The 20,293-nt window shown below is 44.4% G+C and overlaps 1 protein-coding gene across 1 annotated transcript in view; it reads right to left on the minus strand.

Annotated features, from left to right (window-relative positions):
* SCML2 (Scm polycomb group protein like 2) overlaps positions 1-20,293 on the minus strand; it is a 2,608,432-nt gene that overhangs the window by 523,834 nt on the left and 2,064,305 nt on the right. The window contains exon 12 of the mRNA XM_044073060.1: positions 14,856-14,868. Coding sequence (XP_043928995.1) covers positions 14,856-14,868 — 13 coding nt within the window. The remainder of the gene's footprint in view (positions 1-14,855; positions 14,869-20,293) is intronic.

Genomic DNA, 20,293 nt, shown 5'->3' on the forward strand with positions numbered 1-20,293 from the left:
GCATAATCAGGAATCAACATCATTTTCTGTTTAAGCAATCCAACAATATGCTGCTGATAGTAAATGCACACACAGCCAGGAAATGGAACAGCTTGTTGTAAGTTCACCAAGGCAGATTCAGTAAATCCAGGTAGCCAAGCAATTCAAATAATTCCTTTATTCAGAACCACAGAATAATAACACACAAGCGCTTTCGCTCAGAGGAATTCTGAGCTTTATCAAGTGATAAGTTTATCACTTGATAAAGCTCAGAATTCCTCTGAGCGAAAGCGCTTGTGTGTTATTATTCTGTGGTTCTGAATAAAGGAATTATTTGAATCTTGTGCCTACCTGGATTTACTGAATCTGCCTTGGTGAACTTACAACAAGCTGTTCCATTTCCTGGCTGTGTGTGCATTTACTTCCTGGTTTGGTTCTCTAATATGCTGCTGATACTTTAACATATGAAAACTGGCAATTTAAGGCCCTAATGGCCCAGGTTGCAGAAGTGTATTGCTTCTTACCCCATCTATCCAACGCCCTGGAGTCTCCCTCAGACGGGGTAGGATTTTTGGCAGTAGTAGCCTTAATGCCCTTGGGTTCCTGTGAAATGGTCTCAGGAGCCGCAGTACGATTTTTAAAAAGGAACTTGAGAGTCAGGAACCCTGTAATATCTATCAGGTTTTCTGGGAGCAGGAGGTAAAGAGTCAGGGGCCAAGCTAGATTCCAAAAAGGCATCATCAACAATGTCTAGTACAGGAGGAATAGCTAAAGGCCTGTGCTGGGGCAGGAGTAAGAAATCTCTAAGCCTCTTTTTAGAATCAGAGTAATCCTGGCTTTCCCAAAGGAAATGCTCCCTAAGAGTATGCAAGGTTTCACCAAAAGAGAAATCCTCTGGGGCTCTGGGGGGTGGGGGGGGGGGAAGCAGAGGGAATAAAGTCTTCTGCATCAGAATCCTCATAAGTAGATAAGGGTAAATCCTGGTCATCAGAGGAAACAGAAATTTCAGAATCCTGGTCAGAAGTATCATAAGCAAATTCAGTCCTAGTTCTCTTAGAAAGGGGAAGGTTGGCTTCCCCTGATTAAAGTAATAAGGTCTTCAGCCATTCTTATCATTTGTTTTTTTAGGGATAGAGGCCTGACCATGTGGCCTGGGCGTCGGTTTTCTAGGCATGGTTCGAGTTTTAGGCCTTGAAGAAGAAGAAGAAGATGGCATTGGTTTAATATGCAAGTCTGTAGGCCTGAATACACCCTCAGAAGCCGGTGCCTGCACAGCGGCTACGGATCCATCCAGGGTAGAGACATCCGCAGGTTCCACAGATGAAGCATCTTGCGGCATTCCGGACTCCGAAAGGGTCTCAGTAGAGGCCTGTGAATCTGAAGTGGCGGGTATCACGGGCTGTGAAAGCACCTCACTGAGTACCGGCGAACTGGCGACTGGCTTAGGAGAAGTGTCATCGGCAGCTTTGGACCTAGGCAGCCTGTGTCTGTCTTTACCTTTGCATTTTTTCAGAATGTCAGTAGTCGAATGACTTACAGAAGACAAATCTGGATAATTGAACCGAGTACCAAAATATTTAGAAGTGAAAATATACCGACGATAAACAGTTTGTTGCTTAAATAAGGCACAAAACCGACAGCGAGGTACGTCGTGGTCAGTGCCTAGGCAAGGAATACAGTACGAATAAAAATCTTTATGAGGTATTTTGCTTTCCACAAGTAATACAATTATTGACTTTTACTGACATCGGTTTAGAGCAAGAAAAAGTTTCCCCAACGGGGTACTTCGCTTTAGTTGAAGACTTCGGTTCTGAAGAGTCGGCCGACCAGCACTTGCGAACTGCTTCTGCTTCGGGCACCGCACGGCAAGAAAGACTAATGTAATGGTGTCGGCTGCATGCTTTATACCTCTGACTACCTGACGTCACGGAAGATGAGACAGCAACCGACGCAGAACCCAAGACTTTGATAATCAGGCCGACTGAGGGCTGCTGCAAGTAGATAACCCAAATGTGATGACTGCAACAGTGAAACACGAAGAACATTGTATGTTACTACTTTTCTAACAGTGCCCGCTAAGTGCTTTATGTCTTTGTAAGTTGGCAAAATACTTAGCATTTTTTCCCCCATGTAACTAGTAGTACATGGAGCAGATAAAGCTCCATGTGCTTCAAAGAATTATGATTGGGTTTCTGATCATAAATCATTACAGTGTGTTCTTGACATGGGTTCGCTTGCGAGGTAAATTTCTTGCTATCCATGTCTCGGACACATAAAAAGCCAGTTACGATCAAAGGCCCGATCATAATCCTCTATGTTATAACTAGGAAAAGGGAAAAATGTAAGAGAACGTGATACAGGACCATGCAAAATATGATGGCTTGGTAAGATGTTCCAAGAACCTGCCAATGAAAGAAATGGAAGCTGAAATACAAAAGGACACAATACCAAGACAAGTGAAAGAAATATGTATTAGTAATACAAAACATAATAAAAAACAAAAAAGCAATACTTACAGTGAGACTACTTTAAAGGTTACAGGTTTCTGCCAATGTCAATGCAGTTTACTATAAACAGATTTTTATGTTTAAAAAAAAAGTGATAAGAAGCTGGTTAAGCCGACTAGCTAATAGTCTTAGAAAGATGAGGTTACCCCCTTTGGTTTTCTACAATCTGACTCTGTGATCCAGAAGCAGACACTTAGCTGTCACTTTCAACACGGGCAGGCATGTAGCTGCAGTGGATGTTTGTACAATGGCAGGTACCCATCTGCTGAGGTTGTCTGAAGGGTGGTTTTGTACTGCTGCTGAAAGTCTGATCAGTGTAATGGAAGGACATGAAATACTCAAAATGGGAGAGATGCAGTGAGCACAAGCTGCTCATGCGATAGGTTTAAATCCTGAAAATAGAGAGCTTCAGAAAACCTTAACGAATGAAATATGAGCCTCATTAATAAACGGTTCGTCACTGGTGGACCTCCTGCTCTGTGCTGAAATTTACAATGACTGCTGAAGGAAACTATTCAATGTTTGTTGTTTCGCTTTTTTATCTACTACACCTAGCTGTTTTGTTGTTCTGCTGTCTAATGTGAATGACACTCTAAAGAGCCAGGCACATCCTCAAATGTATTACTAAAGCAATAACCAACGTGGTGTGGTATATTGAAGATTTACCAATGACTGGTGTGGTTTAATCATGAGGGTGAAGCCCAAGGGATTAAATAAAGGCAACCGTGGGTAAATCTTCAATATACCACAACCACAGAGTCGGTTAGTGCTATTATACAATGACATTATTTAAGAAAAAAAATACTTATTTTTCTTAAATAATGTCTTTGTATAACAGTGGATTACTGTTCTTGCGCCGGTTGTGATATACTGCTTCTTCGTTTTGATGTACTTCGCGTGCGTATGGGACTTGCGTTCTCATGCATACCCAAGTACATCAATGCTTTGGCTTTGAAACAGAAGCAACGGAGAAAAGAAAGTCTCTATTGCTCCGGTTTCTCTCTCTCTCTCTTTTTTTTAATTGTAAAAAAAAAAAGGTTTTGGGGCACTTTATACCAACGGAAAAAAGTCCAGGCGACCGGACCTTTTTCTGTTGGTATATTGTGGGATTTACAATGGGCACACTGATTGGGCTGGGCCAATCGGCGTGCATGTTTCTGAAGAGTAATAGGGGGTCACTGTATAACAGGCAATATTACACTGTTGCAGTCATCACACTTGGGTTATCTGCCTGCAGGTAGCCCTAAGGTGGCCTGAATACCAGAGATTTAGTATTTCTGCGTCTGATGCTGCTGCACCAGGACTGTCGTCAGGGGTATAAAAAAAGGCAGCAGACGCCATTACATCAGTTTTTCTTGCCCCAAATGTCAGGAATCCCCCAAATAGGGAGCTAGTTTATGGTGGGGAAAGCACCAACAGTAAAAAGTAAATACCAATACCCCAGAAGGGGTTAGTAATAGCCATAGATAGGACAGACAGAGAAAACCAGGGGACTGGAGGGAGGGAAACGAGGACGGCAGCAGTGAATACACTCAAACATCTACATTTACGGTACGTGTATACAACTGTACTATGTTCTTCATGTTACACTTGAGTGGATTCCCAAAGCTGAAGAAGGGTGGAGGCAGTCAAGAAGATTTAGGGCTGGCTAGTATGCCTTGCAGGACTGCTGTAGCAAATCCTGCCCTGGATTAGGAAAAGACAGGCAGTTGGTAATGCTTGGTGAAGGTGTGTACAGAACTCCAGGTAGCAGCCTCCAGGATTGTCCCAGGTAGGGACTCTCCTGAGAAATGCTGTAGAGGTAGATGTTGCCCTAGTGGAATGTGTTCTGACACCGAGGGGTTGGTTTCCCATGGTGCTTGTAGCAGAAATGGAAGCAGTGTGCTATCCATTTGGAAATAGTTTGTTTTGAAATGGCCATGCCATCTGCCCTGTTGCAAAGCTGACTAGTAACTGGTCAGATTTTCTGAAGGACTTAGTCCTATCAAGGTAGAATCTGAGCTGTCTGTGCACGTCCAAGGAGTGCAGGATCCTTTCCCCTTTATTTTGAGGATTAGGGAAGAAGGTTGGTAAATGGATGAATTGACTGAGAGCCACACTGGACACCACTTTAGGCATAAAGGAAGGGTTAGTCCTGAGGGAAACCCTGTCAGCATGGAAAATAATGAAGGGTTCCACAGCCATCAGTGCTTGTAGCTCAGACACTCTTCTAGTTGAAGTGATGGCTAGAAGCAAGGCTGTTCTCCAAGAGAGGAATTTTAACTCTGCTGATGCAGCAGGTTCAAAGGGGGGAAGCGTGAGCTTTTCCAGTACAAAGATAAGGTCCCAAGCAGGGGTGGGTTCTCTCCTTGGTGGCCTTAGGTTGTTTGCCCCTCTCAGGAACGGTTTGATAAGATGGTGCGAGAAGAGAGGTGGCTCAGTGTTGTAATGAGCAGAAATGGCTGAGGCATGTATCTTAATGGAGAAGGACAGGCCTTTGTGGAGTAGATCTGTTAAGTAATCCAGGATAAGAGGCAGAGGCTGCCGTGTTGTGTCCTCTCCTTTAGACTGAATCCATGAACAGAACCTTTTCCACTTATCAGCATATGATTTTCTTGTACTGGGTCTTCTGGCTTCAAGAATGACATCCAGAACCAGTTTGCTTAAAGTCGCGGGGGTAGAATTCAAAGAATAAGCTAGGCTGCAAAGATTTAGGGTTTGCAGTTGTGGATGCAGAATCTGTCCCTCTTGCTAAGAGAGGAGGGTTGGATTCTGGTGTAGCTGCCAATGTGGCACCGATGTCAGGCTGTGCAGGAGTGGCCAGTCCAGGGCAATCAGAATTGTGCTTGGTCTGTCCTGTTTTATCTTGAGTAATACTCTTGAAAGGAGGGGTAGAGGGGGAAAGGCAAAGATTAAGAGATTTACCCACTGAAAAGATAGGGCATCCACTTTCCAGGCCCTGCTGTAAGGATTCCTGGTGCAAAATTTGCCAAGCTGGTGGTTGTAGGGGGAGGCAAAGAGATCCACCTCTGGGGTCCCCATTTCTGAATCAGAAGGTTGAAGGTGCTGTGCTCCAATTGCCACTCGTGTGGGTCTAGGAGATTTCTGCTTAAGTCGTCTGCCAGTAAGTTTTGTTTGCCTGGCAGGAATTGAGCTTGCAGATGGACTTGAATGTCCAAGGCCATGTACCACAGGGCCATGGCTAGTCTGCAGAGTGGGTAGGAATGGGATTCCCCCCTGCTTGTTGAAGTACCACATAACTGTGGTGTTGTCTGTTTTTAATAGCAGTTGTCCTGCAAAGATTAGGGATCTAAAAGCTGTCAGGGCATTCTGTACAGCTAGCATCTCTTTCTGGTTGATGTGCAGATGAATTTGACTTGGGCTCCAGTGGCCCTGAATACATATTCCGTACATGTGTGCCCCCCAGGCATAGTCTGATGCGTCTGTTGTTAGGGTCTGGGCAGCTTGGGGTTGAGTAAATGGCAGCCCCTTGTTGTGGTTGCATGCTCCTGCCCACCAGAGGAACTCTGTCCTTAGACAGGGTATGATAGGAATGACTGTTTCCAGGTCCTGAGAATGTTGTCACCAAAGACTTTTTAAGTACCATTGGAGTTTCCTCATATGCAGTCTTACATATGGAATCAGCGGTACCCAGGATGCCATGAACCCTAGGGCTTGCGGTATTTTTCTTGAAGCTAACTGGGTTCTGGTGGCCATTTATTTGAAGCAGTCTGTCAGATAGACTTGTTTTTCTGAGGTGAGGAATGCCACCTGGGAAGTTGTGTCCAAGGTTGCTCCCAGGAATACAATCTTTTGACTGGGTATCAGTTTTGATTTCTTTTCGTTGATGGTGTACCCCAAGGAAGTGAGAAGGTTTTTCACAAATGTCAGGTGTTACAGCAGTAATTCCTGACTGTCCGCCTGAATCAGGCAGTCGTCCAAGTACAGGTAAATTTGGATATTTCTCTGCCTGCAGTATGCAATGGCTGGAGCCATTCATTTTGTGAATACTCTAGGCGCAGTACAGAATCTAAAGGGAAGGGCAGATAAAGTACAGTTTTGTACCTACCATAAATGTAGATGTCCGAACAGGATAGCATCTGCAGTCATAACAAATGGGTTGTCCTGTCGTCAGGCAGCCCTTCGGTCGGCCGGATTCCAAAGTCTGGGTCTGGCTTCGGCTGATGTCGCACTTCACCCGACGTCATCTCTGCTGGTCTTCGGGTATAAAGGCATCAGCCGACGCCATTTTCCTCAGTGTTTCTTGCCCCAGATGCCAGTTGCCCTCTAGGAAAGCTAAATTTTGGATAAATGCCAATGTTTCCAAAATAGTAGAAGGCAAACACAAAAAATAAGCATGTATGTACATATATACAAACAAATACACCATAAGAGACTCCCCAGCTAGCTATTAGGAGGGTAAATACCCTAGGAGTACCACAGAGGGAAGGAGGGTGGGTAATCCTGACTGCAGATGCTATCCTGTTCGGACATCTACATTTATGGTAGGTACAAAACTGTACTATGTCCTTCAAGGATGCATCTGCAGTCATAACAAATGGGTAGAATACCATAGCCAAACTAGGGAGGAGGAAGAAGAATTATGGTGTAGTTAGGATCCCTTGCAATACAGCAGTGGCAAACCCTGCTCGGGATCTAGAGTATAGAGGTAAATTATAATGCTTGGCAAATGTATGCACGGAGGTCCAAGTAGCCGCCTCAATAATGTCCTTGGTTGCCACTCCTCGTAAGAAAGCTGTGGTAGTGGCTGTAGCCCTTGTAGAATGAGGTCTTATGTTCTGTGGAACTGGTTTTCCATGGTAGGAGTAACAGAATCTTATGCAATTTCCTATCCATTTGGAGATTGTCTGTTTGGAAATTGCTTTTCCTTCCCTTCCTGTTGCATAGGCTACTAAAAGCTGGTCAGTTTTCTGTTACTTTTGGTTCTGTCCAGGTAGTAGCGTAACTGTCTATGTACATCCAAGGTATGCAGCAGCCTTTCCCCTGTTCTGTGGATTGGGAAAGAAGGTAGGTAGGTGGATTGCCTGGTTTAAAGACACTCTGGATACCACCTTAGGCATAAATGTAGGATTAGTTCTCATGGACACTCTATCTTGATGGAAGATTAGGAATGGTTGTACTGCCATTAAGGCCTGTAGTTCCGAAACCCTCCTTGCTGAAGTAATTGCCAGTAGAAAAGCAGTTTTCCATGATAGGTGTTGAAGATCTGCTGTTGCTGCTGGTTCAAATGGAGGTAGTGTCAATTTTTCTAGCACAAAGTTCAAGTCCCATGCTGGTAATGGTGGTTTCCTAGGAGGTTTTACATTCTTGATCCCTCTGAGGAATTGCCTGAGTAGAGGATGAGAAAAGACAGGTGGATCGAAGCTGTATTCTGCGGAAATAGCTGATGCATGTATCTTGATGGAGGAATAGGACAGGCCTGTATGTAGAAGCTCTGCCAAATACTCCAGGATGTTAGCAATATCTATGTTCGAGACATCTTTTCCTCTTTCAGTACTCCAAATGACAAACCTTTTCCATTTTCCTGCATAGTTCCTTCTTGTTGAAGGTCTGCGGGCTTCAAGGATAATGTCTTTAACCCTTTGGGATAAGTCTGGGTTAGTAGCTGTCATGTGATGTTCCAGGCAGTCAGTTGCAAGGTTTTTAGGTTTGGGTGCATGATGTTGTAGTTGTTCTGAGTTAACATCAAAGGCATCAGGGGTATCGGCCACATTCTCCCCTGAGACATGCTCCTCAGCAAAGGATACCAGTGTTGTCTTGACCAATTCGGAGCTATCAGAATTATCCTTGGACGTTCCTCTTTGATTTTCAGCAGTACCTTGTGCATCAAAGGAAGAGGTGGAAATGTATATGCTGTCAGGCCTTTCCAGCTGAAGGACAGTGAGTCCACCTTCCATGCTAGTGGGTGGCATGTCCTTGTGCAGAATTTTTTGAGCTGGTGGTTGAGTGGGGATGCGAATAGGTCTATTTGTGGCATTCCCCATTTCTTTGTGATGGCCTTGAAGGTGGCCGGGTGTAGCATCCATTCGTGAGCATCCGAGGTGGTTCTGCTTAACATGTCTGCTAGGGTGTTTTCTTTTCCCGGCACAAATATTGCCTGTAACTGGATGTTGTAGCTCAGAGCCATATTCCAAAGGTCTAGAGTCATTCTGCATAGGGGGTATGAATGAGTCCCTCCCTGTTTGTTGATGTACCACATGACTGTGGTGTTGTCTGTCCTTATCATTAAATGTCCTTCTTTGAGGAATGGTTTGAATGACTGGATTGCTAGTTTTACTGCCAGCATTTCTTTTTGGTTTATGTGCAGGTGCAGCTGGTCTGGAGTCCACAATCCTTGTATGCACTTGTCCAACATGTGCGCCCCCCAGCCTAGGTCTGAGGCGTCCGTTGTGATGGTTTGGTTTGCTTGAAAGTTGTGGAAGGGCAAGCCTGGGTTTGACTGGCATGCTTGGGCCCACCATAGAAACTCTTGCTTCAGGCATGGAATTAGTGGGATTTCGGTTTCTAAGCTGTGCTTGTGTTGAGACCATAAATTCTTTAGGTACCACTGTAGTTTTCTCATATGCAGTCTGGCATGGGGGACCAGGATTATGCATGATGCCATGAAGCCCAAGGCCTGCAGTACTTTTCTTGCTGTTAGTTTGTGCTGCTTTGTTAATGCCAAGAAGTAAAGAGGAGTTGTGCTTGTTTTTCTGCAGTTAGGAATGCCATTTGTTTTACTGTGTCCAATTCCGCACCCAAGAATGTTCTTGTCTGGGATGGTATCAGTCTTGACTTTTTAAATTGACTGTGTATCCCAGGGCTTGTAGTAAGCAAATGACTCTTTGTAAATCTGTTGTCAGCTTGCTTTTGTTGTCCGCTTGTAACAGGCAGTCGTCCAGGTATGGATAAATTTGGATTCCCTGTAGCCTGCAATGAGCGATTACTGATGCCAGGCATTTTGTGAATACTCTGGGCAGTAGATAAGCCAAAGGGCAATGCTGAGAATTGATAATGCTCTGATCCTGCAAGAAATCTGAGGTATCTTCTGCAATTTGGTCGTATGGGGACGTGCAGGTATGCCTCCTTGAGATCTAGAGTTACCAGCCAACACTCCTTGCCCAGCATGGGAAGAAGTTGCTGTAGGGTCAGCATTTTGAATTTTGGTACAGTGATGTATGTGTTTAAGACGGACAGGTCGAGAATAGGTCTCCAACTTTTCTCTTTTCTTGGTACTAGGAAGAGTCTGGAGTAGAATCCTTTGCCCTGTTGTGTTATTGGTACTCTTTCCACAGCTCTCATTTTGTTAATTGAGCTATCTGCTTTAGAGCTTCTGTTTTTGATTTGGAGGTAGGTTTGGCATTCCTCTCTTTACTGGTAAGGTGTGGAAGTGGAACCTGTAGCCTTGGTCTATGGTTTGCAAAATCCACTTGTCTTTTGTGATATAGTGCCAATTTTTCGAAAATAAGGCTAACTTTCCACCTAAAGGTGCTGCTATTTGCTCCCTGGTAGGCGGTGTCAGAGTCAAGTCACTGTGATTGTCCAGTTGCAGTGGCAGTGGTTGTGTCTGTGCCTCTCTGGTTATTGCCTTGCCACTGGCGTCCTCTATAGGCACCTCCTCTGGATTGATTTCTGCCTCTGGAGCGTCTATTCCTGCCTCTTTGAGATTTTGAGGAGTCTGGAAAGGACCAATTTTTGGCAGGCCAGTTCCTGCTGAACCTTGGGGGCTGAACCTGTAAGAAATCTTTAACTGTTTGTACAGATTTTGCCTTCTCTTCTATTTTCTTCATTACTTGCTGAGCAGGTGTACCAAATAGACTGGCCTTATCCATAGGAGCATCTAACAGCTTTGTTTTAACATGATCCGGCAAAACCTGTTCCTTCAACCATGCATGCCTTCTTATCACTGTGCCAGTCATGGCTGATCTAAATGAAGCCTCCAGTGCATCATAGCCACATTTTAAAGAATGGTTACTAACCTGCTGAATGTTATTCACCATTTCTAAAACATATTTCTTATCTAAGGAATCATCAGAAGACAGCTTCTTAGTTAACTGATCAAGCATAAACTCTTGGTATTGGATCATGTGAAACTGACAGTTTAAAGCTCTAGCTGAGAGAGTAGCAGAGGTGTAAACTTTTTTCCCCCATCTCTCTAAGGACCTGGATTCCCTTTCAGAAGGGAGAGGTTTTTTTGCTGAGGTCGAAGCTACTGCCTTAGGCCCCTGGGATATAGTCTCAGGATCTGCAAGTGGGGCCTTGTATAGGTGGTGATGAGTGTCTGGCACCCTGTAAAATCTATCTGGTTTGGCAGGGGCTGGAGGTAAAGTATCAGGAGCAGTGCAAACATCATTAAAAGCATCATCCACAACAGGCAGAACTGGAGGTATAGCTAAAGGCCTATGTTGTGTTAAGTGCAGAAAGGTCCTAAGCCTTTTTCTTGAATCTGAGAAATCTTGTCCCTGCCATTGGAATTGTTCTCTCATGGCATGTAAGGTTTCCCCGAAGGAAAATTCCTCTGGTGGAGTGGCAGATGGAATGGATTCTTCAGCATCGGAATCTTCATAAGTAGAAAAAGGAGCCTCTGGCTGATCAGTAATGTCTGAGTCATCCGAAGAATCATCAGAGGACACTGGCTCGGGGGGCTCTACTCTAGGTCTCTTTTCTGGAGGCTGAGAGGCCCTGTCTGGGTGAGATTGGGATCCCCTAATTAAGGAGATTAAATCCTCTGCCAGAGTAAGCATTTGTGAATTAGAAGAGGGCCTATGTGAGGGGGTCTTAACAGGCACTGATATAACAGTTTTGGCTGCTTTAACCCTGGCAAAGGCCTTTATAGACATGGCTGCAGGAGGCCTAGCAGCACCACGTGCTGGGGTAGAGACATCCAAAGGGATAGTGTCTGATAATTCAGGAGGAACCACAGTAGTAGGCAAAACTTCAGAGGCCGATTCAACTAAGGTAGCAGGAGCCTCAGTAGTAGTCGTGGATTCGGCTGAAGATTGACCCGTTTTCTCGGTTTCGGCCGAAACCGAGACACTCGCGGCTTGCTTAACCGTGGTTTCGGCCGAAACCGCGGACCGCGAGTGTCGGTCTTTTTCTTTGCATTTTTTAACAATTTGGGTAGTCAGAGGATCCGACGGCATAATGTACGCAAAATCTGAGCAGAAAAACTGTTCAGCAAACTCCGACCGACGCCTAAGCGTACGTCGGTTGAAGGAAGCACAGGCTAAACAGGCTGCTACGTCGTGGTCTGGGCCTAAACAAGGTAGGCAGTAAGAGTGGAAATCTTTATGAGGTATTTGTTTCCCACAAGTTAAACAGTTATTTACTTTTTCTGACATCGGCTGAGGCAAGAAAGAGTCCCCAACGGGGTACTTAGCTTTTAGAAGTCTTCGAAGTAGTATTCGGTAGTAGTAATCTCTGGATCTGACCGACCGGCACTTGAACAGCTTCTGCTTCGGGCGCCACGCGGCAAGAAAGACTGAGGAAAATGGCGTCGGCTGATGCCTTTATACCCGAAGACCAGCAGAGATGATGTCGGGTGAAGTGCGACATCAGCCGAAGCCGGACCCAGACTTTGGAATCCGGCCGACCGAAGGGCTGCCTGACGACAGGACAACCCATTTGTTATGACTGCAGATGCATCCTTGAAGGACATCTGATAATGCATAGACCCTGCCCTGAAACGTAGATACTACCTACATGATTCCCTTATGGGGATAGGCAGATAGGCTTCTTTTAAGTCTAGGTGACTAACAGGCATCCTTGGCTAGCATAGGAAGAAGCTGTTGCAGGGTAAGCATTTTGAATTTTGGTACCACCAGGAAGGTGTTGAGAATGGAAAGATCTAGGATTGGGTGCCAAGAGCCCTCTTTCCTGGGTACAAGGAAGAGTATGGAGTAGAATCCTTGACCCCTCTGTTCTACTGGAACTGGCTGAATAGCTCTGATACTGAGCAGGGAATGTACTTGGTTTTGAGCCTCTGCCCACCGGTTTGGAGGAAGGTCTGGAAACACGGTTGGGTTTGGCAGTGAATGGAAATAAAATTTGTATCCCTGGGATACAATGTTGAGCACCCACCGGTCCTGAGTGCTGGACATCCAGTTTTTTGCATGAAGGGCAAGTTTTCCTCCTGGGGCACAAGCAATTAAGCAGGGCTGGGTAGTTGAGTAAAGAAGTCACTGTGAGCTTTTTTCAGTAAGGAGGTGGCTTACCACTCCCTGCTTTAGGAGTGGGGGCACTCCATTGCTTACATCGCTGCATACCGTGAGACTGTAGTCTGGGTGGTCTGTTTTCCCTGGGTCTGGTTTGAGAAGGCCTGGAGGGGGCTGGAAAGGACCAGTGTTTGGAAGGGTAATGTCTACTGAATCTAGGGGGTTGCACTTGTAAGAATTCTTCAACAGTCTACATAGACTTAGCTTTTTCTTCCATCTTTTTAAGAACCTCTTCTGCTTTGGTGCAAACAGTCAGTCCTTATTCAAAGGAGCATCTAATAACTTTGATTTGACATGGTCTGGCAAGGTCTGCTCCTTCAGCCAAGCACGTCTTCTCAGTACAGAGCCAGTGACAGCTGCCCAGCAAGACACTTCTGGGGCATCAAAGCCACACTGCAAAGTATACTTGCTGACTTGGCTTGCAGAGTGCATAAGCTCCTGCAATTCTTTATTTTCTGCACAGTCTGAAAACGTTGCCACTTTTTGTTTAATAAGTTCCATAATATGTTGCTGGTACTTCAGCATGTGAAACTGAAAATTCAATGCCCTAATAGCAAGAGTTGCAGAGGCATATAACTTTTTACCCCATCTGTCCAAAGCTGTGGAATCCCTGTCCGAAGTGGTGGGATTCTTGGTTGTAGTAGCCTTGATACATTTAGGCCCCTGGGAAATTATCTCTGGGTCAGCAGTAGGACTCTTGAAAAGAAATTTGTGAGTGTCAGGTACTCTGTAGTACCTGTCTGGTTTCCTAGGGGCAGGAGGTAAAGTGTCAGGAATAAGACTGGATTCAATAAAAATATCATCCACAACATCCAGGACAGGGGATATTGCTAAGGGCCTGTGTTGAGGCAACTCTAGAAATTCTCTGAGTCTCTTTTTGGACTGAGGATAGTCTTGGCATGTCTAGTGGAAATGCTCTCGTAAGGTATGCAAGGTTTCACCAAAGGAAAAATCCTCTGGAGGGGAGGCAGATGGAATGGATTCCTCTGCATCTGAACCCTCATAAGCAGATAACGGCATGTCTTCATAATCAGAAATTTCAGAGTCATCGGACTCCTGGTCTGTAGAAGCTGAAGGGGACTGGACTCTGTCTCTTAGCAGGGGAAGGCTGACTTCCCCTAATCAGCGTAATAAGGTCTTCAGCCATTCTAAGCATTTGTTTTTGTGGCATGGGAGCAGGTGCATGCGCTTTCGTCATCGGTTTTCTAGGCGTAGTGTGTACTCTGGGCCTAAGAAACTCAGTAGTTTTGGTTAAAGAAGTCGGTTTGAGTCGAACATCGGTTGAGCGAATAACTGCCTCAGAAGCTGGTGCCTGCTCAACGGCTCCAGACCCTTCCAAGGTAGAGACATCCGCAGGTTCCATAGTCGACGAAGAGTCTCGCGGCATGCCGGCCTCCGAATGGGTCTCAGTAGAGGCCTGTGAATCCACTGAAGCGGGCATCAGGGGCTGCAAAACCACCTCACTGAGTAGCGGCAGACTGGCGACTAGCTTAACGGAAGCGTCGTCGGCAGTTTTGGACCTATGCGGTCTGTCTCTATCTTTATCTTTACCTTTTTTCGGAATATCGGTAGTCAGATGGCTTACCGGAGCCATTTCAGAATATGGAGATAGATAGCGAGAGAATTTAGCGACAAAGACAGCCCAACGACGAATGGTTCAGGCGTTAAATAATGCAGAAAACAGACAGCCAGGAATGTCGTGGTCTGGGCCTAAACAGGTGACGCAGGAAAAATGAAAATCTCTGAGAGGTATTTGTTTTCCACAGGCAAGACAATTGTTAACTTTTTCTGCCATCGGTTAGAGCAAGAAAAAAGGATCCCCAACGGGGTACTTAACTTTAGAAGACTTCAGGATTATTAAATTCGTAAATGAAAATTCAGGTAGCGGCCGACTGGCACTTGCAAAGTGCTTCTGTGTCGGGCTCCTCGGCAAGAAAGACTGATGTAATGGCATCAGCTGCCTGTTTTTATACCCCTGACGACAGTCCTGGAGCAACAGCATCCGATGCAGAAATACTAAGTCTTTGGTATTCGGGCCGACTGAGGGCTACCTGCAGGCAGATAAGCCAAGTGTGATGACTGCAACATTGAAACACGAACAACATCTACATAGAAAGCAAATAAAATATGATCACTACTGAAATACAGGTAGTTCAAAATTGGATCCAACTCGTGCATTTGTTCCCTTGCTATAAACTTGGAAAGGAAGAGAAGACAACCAAAACACACTGGCTGGAAGGCTGGTGTGTGTATGCATACATCTCTATGGAAATGTTTAATCATATGCATGTACCTCTCATGCCTTCACTCCCATATTCTAAGTTGAAATTGAGAGAGGACATTAAACTGCATACCAATCTATACAGCAATTATCACGCAGACATTAATGCCACTGCTGCTTATAAGCAGCCACTCTGTGGCTAACACATTAGACACATATGCCACTATTCATAAAGCTGAACACAGAAGGTAAGATACATCAGGTGTCACGGGATTAGCTGCTTAAAAATACTATTCACTGAATATCATAAAGAGGAAGAAGAAACTGTCTTTAGATGTTGAATGCTATAACTCATACTGTAAAACCTATACAACATTCCTGTTTTAACTCAGGAAAGTCAGACATTGGAAAGTTATGCCCAGTGAAACAGTCAGCCCATAGCATAACCCACTGGTGGCCACAATCAGTTGCAAGCAGTAGTAAGAGGAGAACAGATGGTTCTATAAAGTCAGAGACTAGGCTGAATATCTGGAAGCTGAATGAAAGCACAAGAGTTCATGGAAATACTCAGGGCTCTAGCACGTCAGGAAAAAGGTAGAGTTGAAGAAAATTAGAAGCGTCTCAAAACAGCATGTGTGAAGACTATAGAAACAGCTATGTAGCTAAGTCAGATGTAAAAATAAGGAACATAAGCAAGGCTGGAGGTGGAATCCAAAGTCCAGGAAATTATTTAAAAAAAAAGTGGGAGATAGAAAAAAAGAGACCAGGCTAATAAGGAACTCTGTCTAAGGCAGAGGCCAAGAGAACAGCTGCAATAGCAAAAAACAAGGCAACAACGGCACTCTCCCAGCTTTTGGAAAGTAACTCAGTAGATGGCACACAAAAAAAAAAAAAAAACTATGAGGCTGCAAGCCAGACAAACATCAGACACCCTTCATAACGGATAACAAACAACCTGCTCACCAGTCTACAGATCAAAGTCAGAAGGAGTACTTCCTGCAAATTCTCAATGAAGAAAATCTCACAGAAGCTGTACTGCCCCAAACACAGCCTATGATAAAAGAAGGAAGGAGGAGAAACCACTCTAGAAGAGTTATGAACTGTGCTACTGAAAATGAAGACAGGAAAAGCAGCAGACTCTGATGAGGTCATGGCAGATATCATAAAGATGTCAGGTGAGTTGAGGATAAATTGCTCCAGATAGTACTCAGAGCAATATGGAGAATAAGCATTCTACTGCCAGTGTACAAGAATTAAGGGGACATTCACAACTGTGGACACTACAGAGGTATCAAACACCCGTCACACTGCAAGTGCCAGAGAGGGTGACTGATAAATATACAGAGTAGCAGAAAAGTACAGTTGTGTATACATACCATAAATGTAGATGTTCGAGTGTATTCACTGTTGCAGTCATTACATTTGGGTAATCTGCTGGTAGGTTGCCCTCATGTCAGCCTGAATTCCAAAGTCTTGGGTCCTGCGTTGGTTGCTGTCTCCTCTTCCATGAAGTCAGGTTGTCAGGGGTATAAAAAATGCAGCCAATGCCATTTTCTTTAGTTTTTCTTGCCCCAGATGGGTAGCATATATATATATATATATATATATATATATATATATATATATATATGTATGTATATATATATATATATATATATATATATATATATATATATATATATATACACATGCATCAATATAAACATTATCTTCATCTACAAGCAAATATACCACACAGATTGTAGAAGATAGAGAAGGAAAGATAAACTCCAGAATGACAGGGGGATGGCGGGAGGGTAACCTTGACTGCAACAGTGAATACACTCGAACATCTACATTTATGGTAAGTGTACACAACTGTACTATGTTCTTTGTGTCTCTCTGTTGCAGTCATTACATTTGGGTAGAATCCCAACGCTATGGTTGGAAGGCTGCAGCTAAACAGCATTAGGTGCGGCTATAAGACCCTGCAGAACTGCAGTGGCAAAGCCTGCCCTGGACTTAGAGTAGAGAGACAAATAATAACGCTTTGTAAACTCCAAGTAGCAGCCTCTAGAATGTCTTTGGTTGGTACTCCTCTGAGAAAGGCTGCTGAAGTAGCTGCAGCTCTGGTGGAATGAGACCTAATGCCCTTGGGCACAGGTTTACCATGGTGTAAGTAGCAGAAATGAATGCAGTGGCTTATGCACTTTGACACTTTCTGCTTTGAAATAGCCTTTCCTTCTGATCCTGCAGCATATGTCACTAATAATTGCTCAGTTTTTCTTAGAGCTTTAGTTCTGCTCAAGTAGAATCTTAGTTGTCTATGTACGTCCAAGGAATGCAGAATTCTCTCCCCCTTGTTCTGCGGATTTGGATAAAAGGTTGGCAGATGAAATGTCTGGTTAAGAGCCACACTGGAAACCACCTTAGGCATAAATGTAGGATTTGTCCTCAGAGACACCCTGTCTGGGTAAAATATGATAAAAGGCTCTACAGCCATGAGGGCCTGTATCTCTGAAACTCTTCTTCCTGAAGTAATTGCTAGTAGCAGAGCTGTTTTTCCATAAGAACTTTATATCAACGGTAGCAGCTGGTTCAAATGGAGGCAGGGTGAGCTTTTCCAACACATAATTGAGGTCCCATGCAGGTAATGGTGATCTTCTAGGAGGCCTTAAATTTTTTGCTCCTCTAAGATACTGCTTTAGTAAAGGATGAGAAAAGATTGGTGGCTCTGTATTGTAATGAGCCAAAATGGCAGAGGCATGGATTTTAATTGATGAGAAAGATAGGCCTTTGTCAAGCATCTCAGTTAAGTATTGTAATATCTGAGGAATATTTGGTTCTGCTGTATCAGTTCCTTGTGCTTGATTCCAAGCACAGAATCTCTTCCATCTATCAGCATAAGATTTTCTAGTACTAGGCATTCTGGCTTCCAAAATGACATCCATCATAGCTTTACTGAGAGGTGTTGTTTGTTTAACAACATGATCAGCCATGTTGCCAGGTTCAGTGTCTGGAGTTGATTGTGCAGGATCTGATTGTTTTGCTGGGACAGTAGTTGAGGTCTTAGAGGTAAGGTCCAAGATGGGTATTGAGACAAGTTCCTTAGGATTGGGTACCAGTATTGGCGGGGCCAGTCCGGGGCAATTAGTATCATCTTTGGTTTCTCTTGTCTGACTTTTAGGAGGACCTTGGGTAGAAGAGGCAGAGGTGGAAAGGCGTAAACTGATAGGTTTTTCCAACTGAAGGATAGGGCGTCCACTTTCCATGCTTGTCTGTGATATGTCCTTGTGCAGAATCTTTTCAATTGATAATTTTGAGGGGAGGCAAATAGATCTATGTCTGGGCACCCCCATTTCTCTGTTATCATGCTGAAGACTTGTGGATTTAGTTTCCACTCGTGAAGATCCATAAGGTTTCTGCTTAGATCGTCTGCCAGTGTACTTTGCTTTCCTGGCAGGAATTGAGCCTGAAGATGTATTTGGTAGGTCAAAGCTGTATCCCACAGTGCCATGGCTAATCTGCAAAGGGGGTATGAGTGTGTGCCCCCTTGCTTGTTTATATACCACATGACCGTGGTGTTGTCCCATCTTTATCAGTAGTTGTCCTGGATGAAGTAAGTCCTTGAAAGCTGTTAGGGCATTTTGAACAGCTAGCATCTCTTTCTGGTTGATATGTAGATGCATTTGTTTTGGGGTCCATATGCCCTGTATGCATCTTCCTGCCATGTGGGCCCCCCAGGCATAATCTGATGCGTCTGTTGTCAAGGTTTGACTGGCAGGAAGTAGAGTGAAGATCCGTCCCATGTTTTGGTGACGTGCCTTTGCCCACCATAGAAACTCCTGCTATAGGCAGGGAATGAGAGGAATCATTGCTTCCAGACTGTGAGAATGTTGACTCCATAAACTTTTTAGATAACATTGAAGTTTCCTCATATGCAGTCTTGCATATGGAATCAGTAGGGTGCAGGATGCCATGAAGCCCAAAGCCTGCAGAATTTGTCTTGCAGATAAAGTACAGTTTGTACCTACCATAAATGTAGATGTTCGAGTGTAGACACTGCTGCAGTCATTACACTTGGGTTATCCTGCCGTCAGGCGGTTCCCCAGTGGGCCTGAGTTCTAAAGTCTTGATCCGGCGTCGGATGCTGTCGCTTCTTCCCTGACGTCAGTGCGTCAGGGGGATACAAGATGCAGCCAACGCCATTTTCTTCAGTTTTTTTTGCCCCAGATGTCAGGTGCCCCCAAATAGGTAGGCCTTGCAAATTGCTAGTAAAATATATAATAGAAAAGCAAACAACCATTTTTAATTACCAGCAAATACTCCCTTTAGGAAATAAGGGTAGAAGAGCTAGGTACGCACCAGAAAGTTAGAGGGGAAGGAGGGAGGGTAACCTGGACTGCAGCAGAGTCTACACTCGAACATCTACATTTATGGTAGGTACAAAACTGTACTATGTTCATCGTGTGACACTGCTGCAGTCATTACACTTGGGTGGAATCCCAAAGCTGAGGTAGGGAGGATGGATCTATAAGGCATTAGGGGTGGCTATAAGGCCCTGCAGCACAGCAGTGGCAAAGCCAGCTCTGGATTTAGAATATAAAGGCAAATGGTAATGTTTGGTGAAGGTATGGACAGAACTCCATGTTGCTGCTTCTAAAATATCCTTGGTAGGCACTCCTCTGAGGTAGGCAGTTGAAGTGGCTGTTGCCCTGGTGGAGTGAGATCTAATGCTGCTAGGTACAGGTTTCCCATGGTAGGAATAGCAAAAACGTATACAGTGAGCTATCCATTTTGAAACAGTCTGCTTTGAAATGGCTTTTCCCTGTGCTCCTGCAGCGTATGCTACCAATAATTGTTCAGATTTTCTGAAAGCTTTGGTTTTGTCCAAGTAGAAGCGTAACTGTCTGTGAATGTCCAAGGAATGCAGTAGTCTCTCCCCTTTGTTCTGTGGTTTTGGATAAAAAGTTGGCAAGTGAATAGTTTGGTTTAGAGCCACACTTGATACTACCTTTGGCATAAACGTAGGGTTAGTTCTTAAAGACACCCTGTCCTGGTGGAAGATGAGGAAAGGTTCCACTGCCATTAGTGCCTGTAATTCTGAAACTCTTCTTGCTGATGTTACTGCCAGTAGCACAGCAGTCTTCCAAGAGATGTATTTTAAATCTGCTGTGTTAGCTGGCTCAAAAGGAGGTAAAGTTAATTTTTCCAAAACAAAGTTGTGGTCCCAAGTTGGTGTAGGTGCTCTACGAGGCGGTCTCATGTTTTTAGCCCCTCTGAGGTACTGTTTGAGTAAAGGATTTGAAAAAAAATTGGTGGATTCATGTTGTAATGAGCAGAAATGGCTGAGGCATGAATCTTGATGGATGAGAAGCAGAGGCCCTTGTCCTGCATCTCAGTTAAGTATTGAA

This window comes from Protopterus annectens, chromosome 5.part1 (assembly GCF_019279795.1).
Source record: "Protopterus annectens isolate FY-2018-M chromosome 5.part1, PAN1.0, whole genome shotgun sequence".
Taxonomy (NCBI): Eukaryota; Metazoa; Chordata; order Ceratodontiformes; family Protopteridae; genus Protopterus; species Protopterus annectens.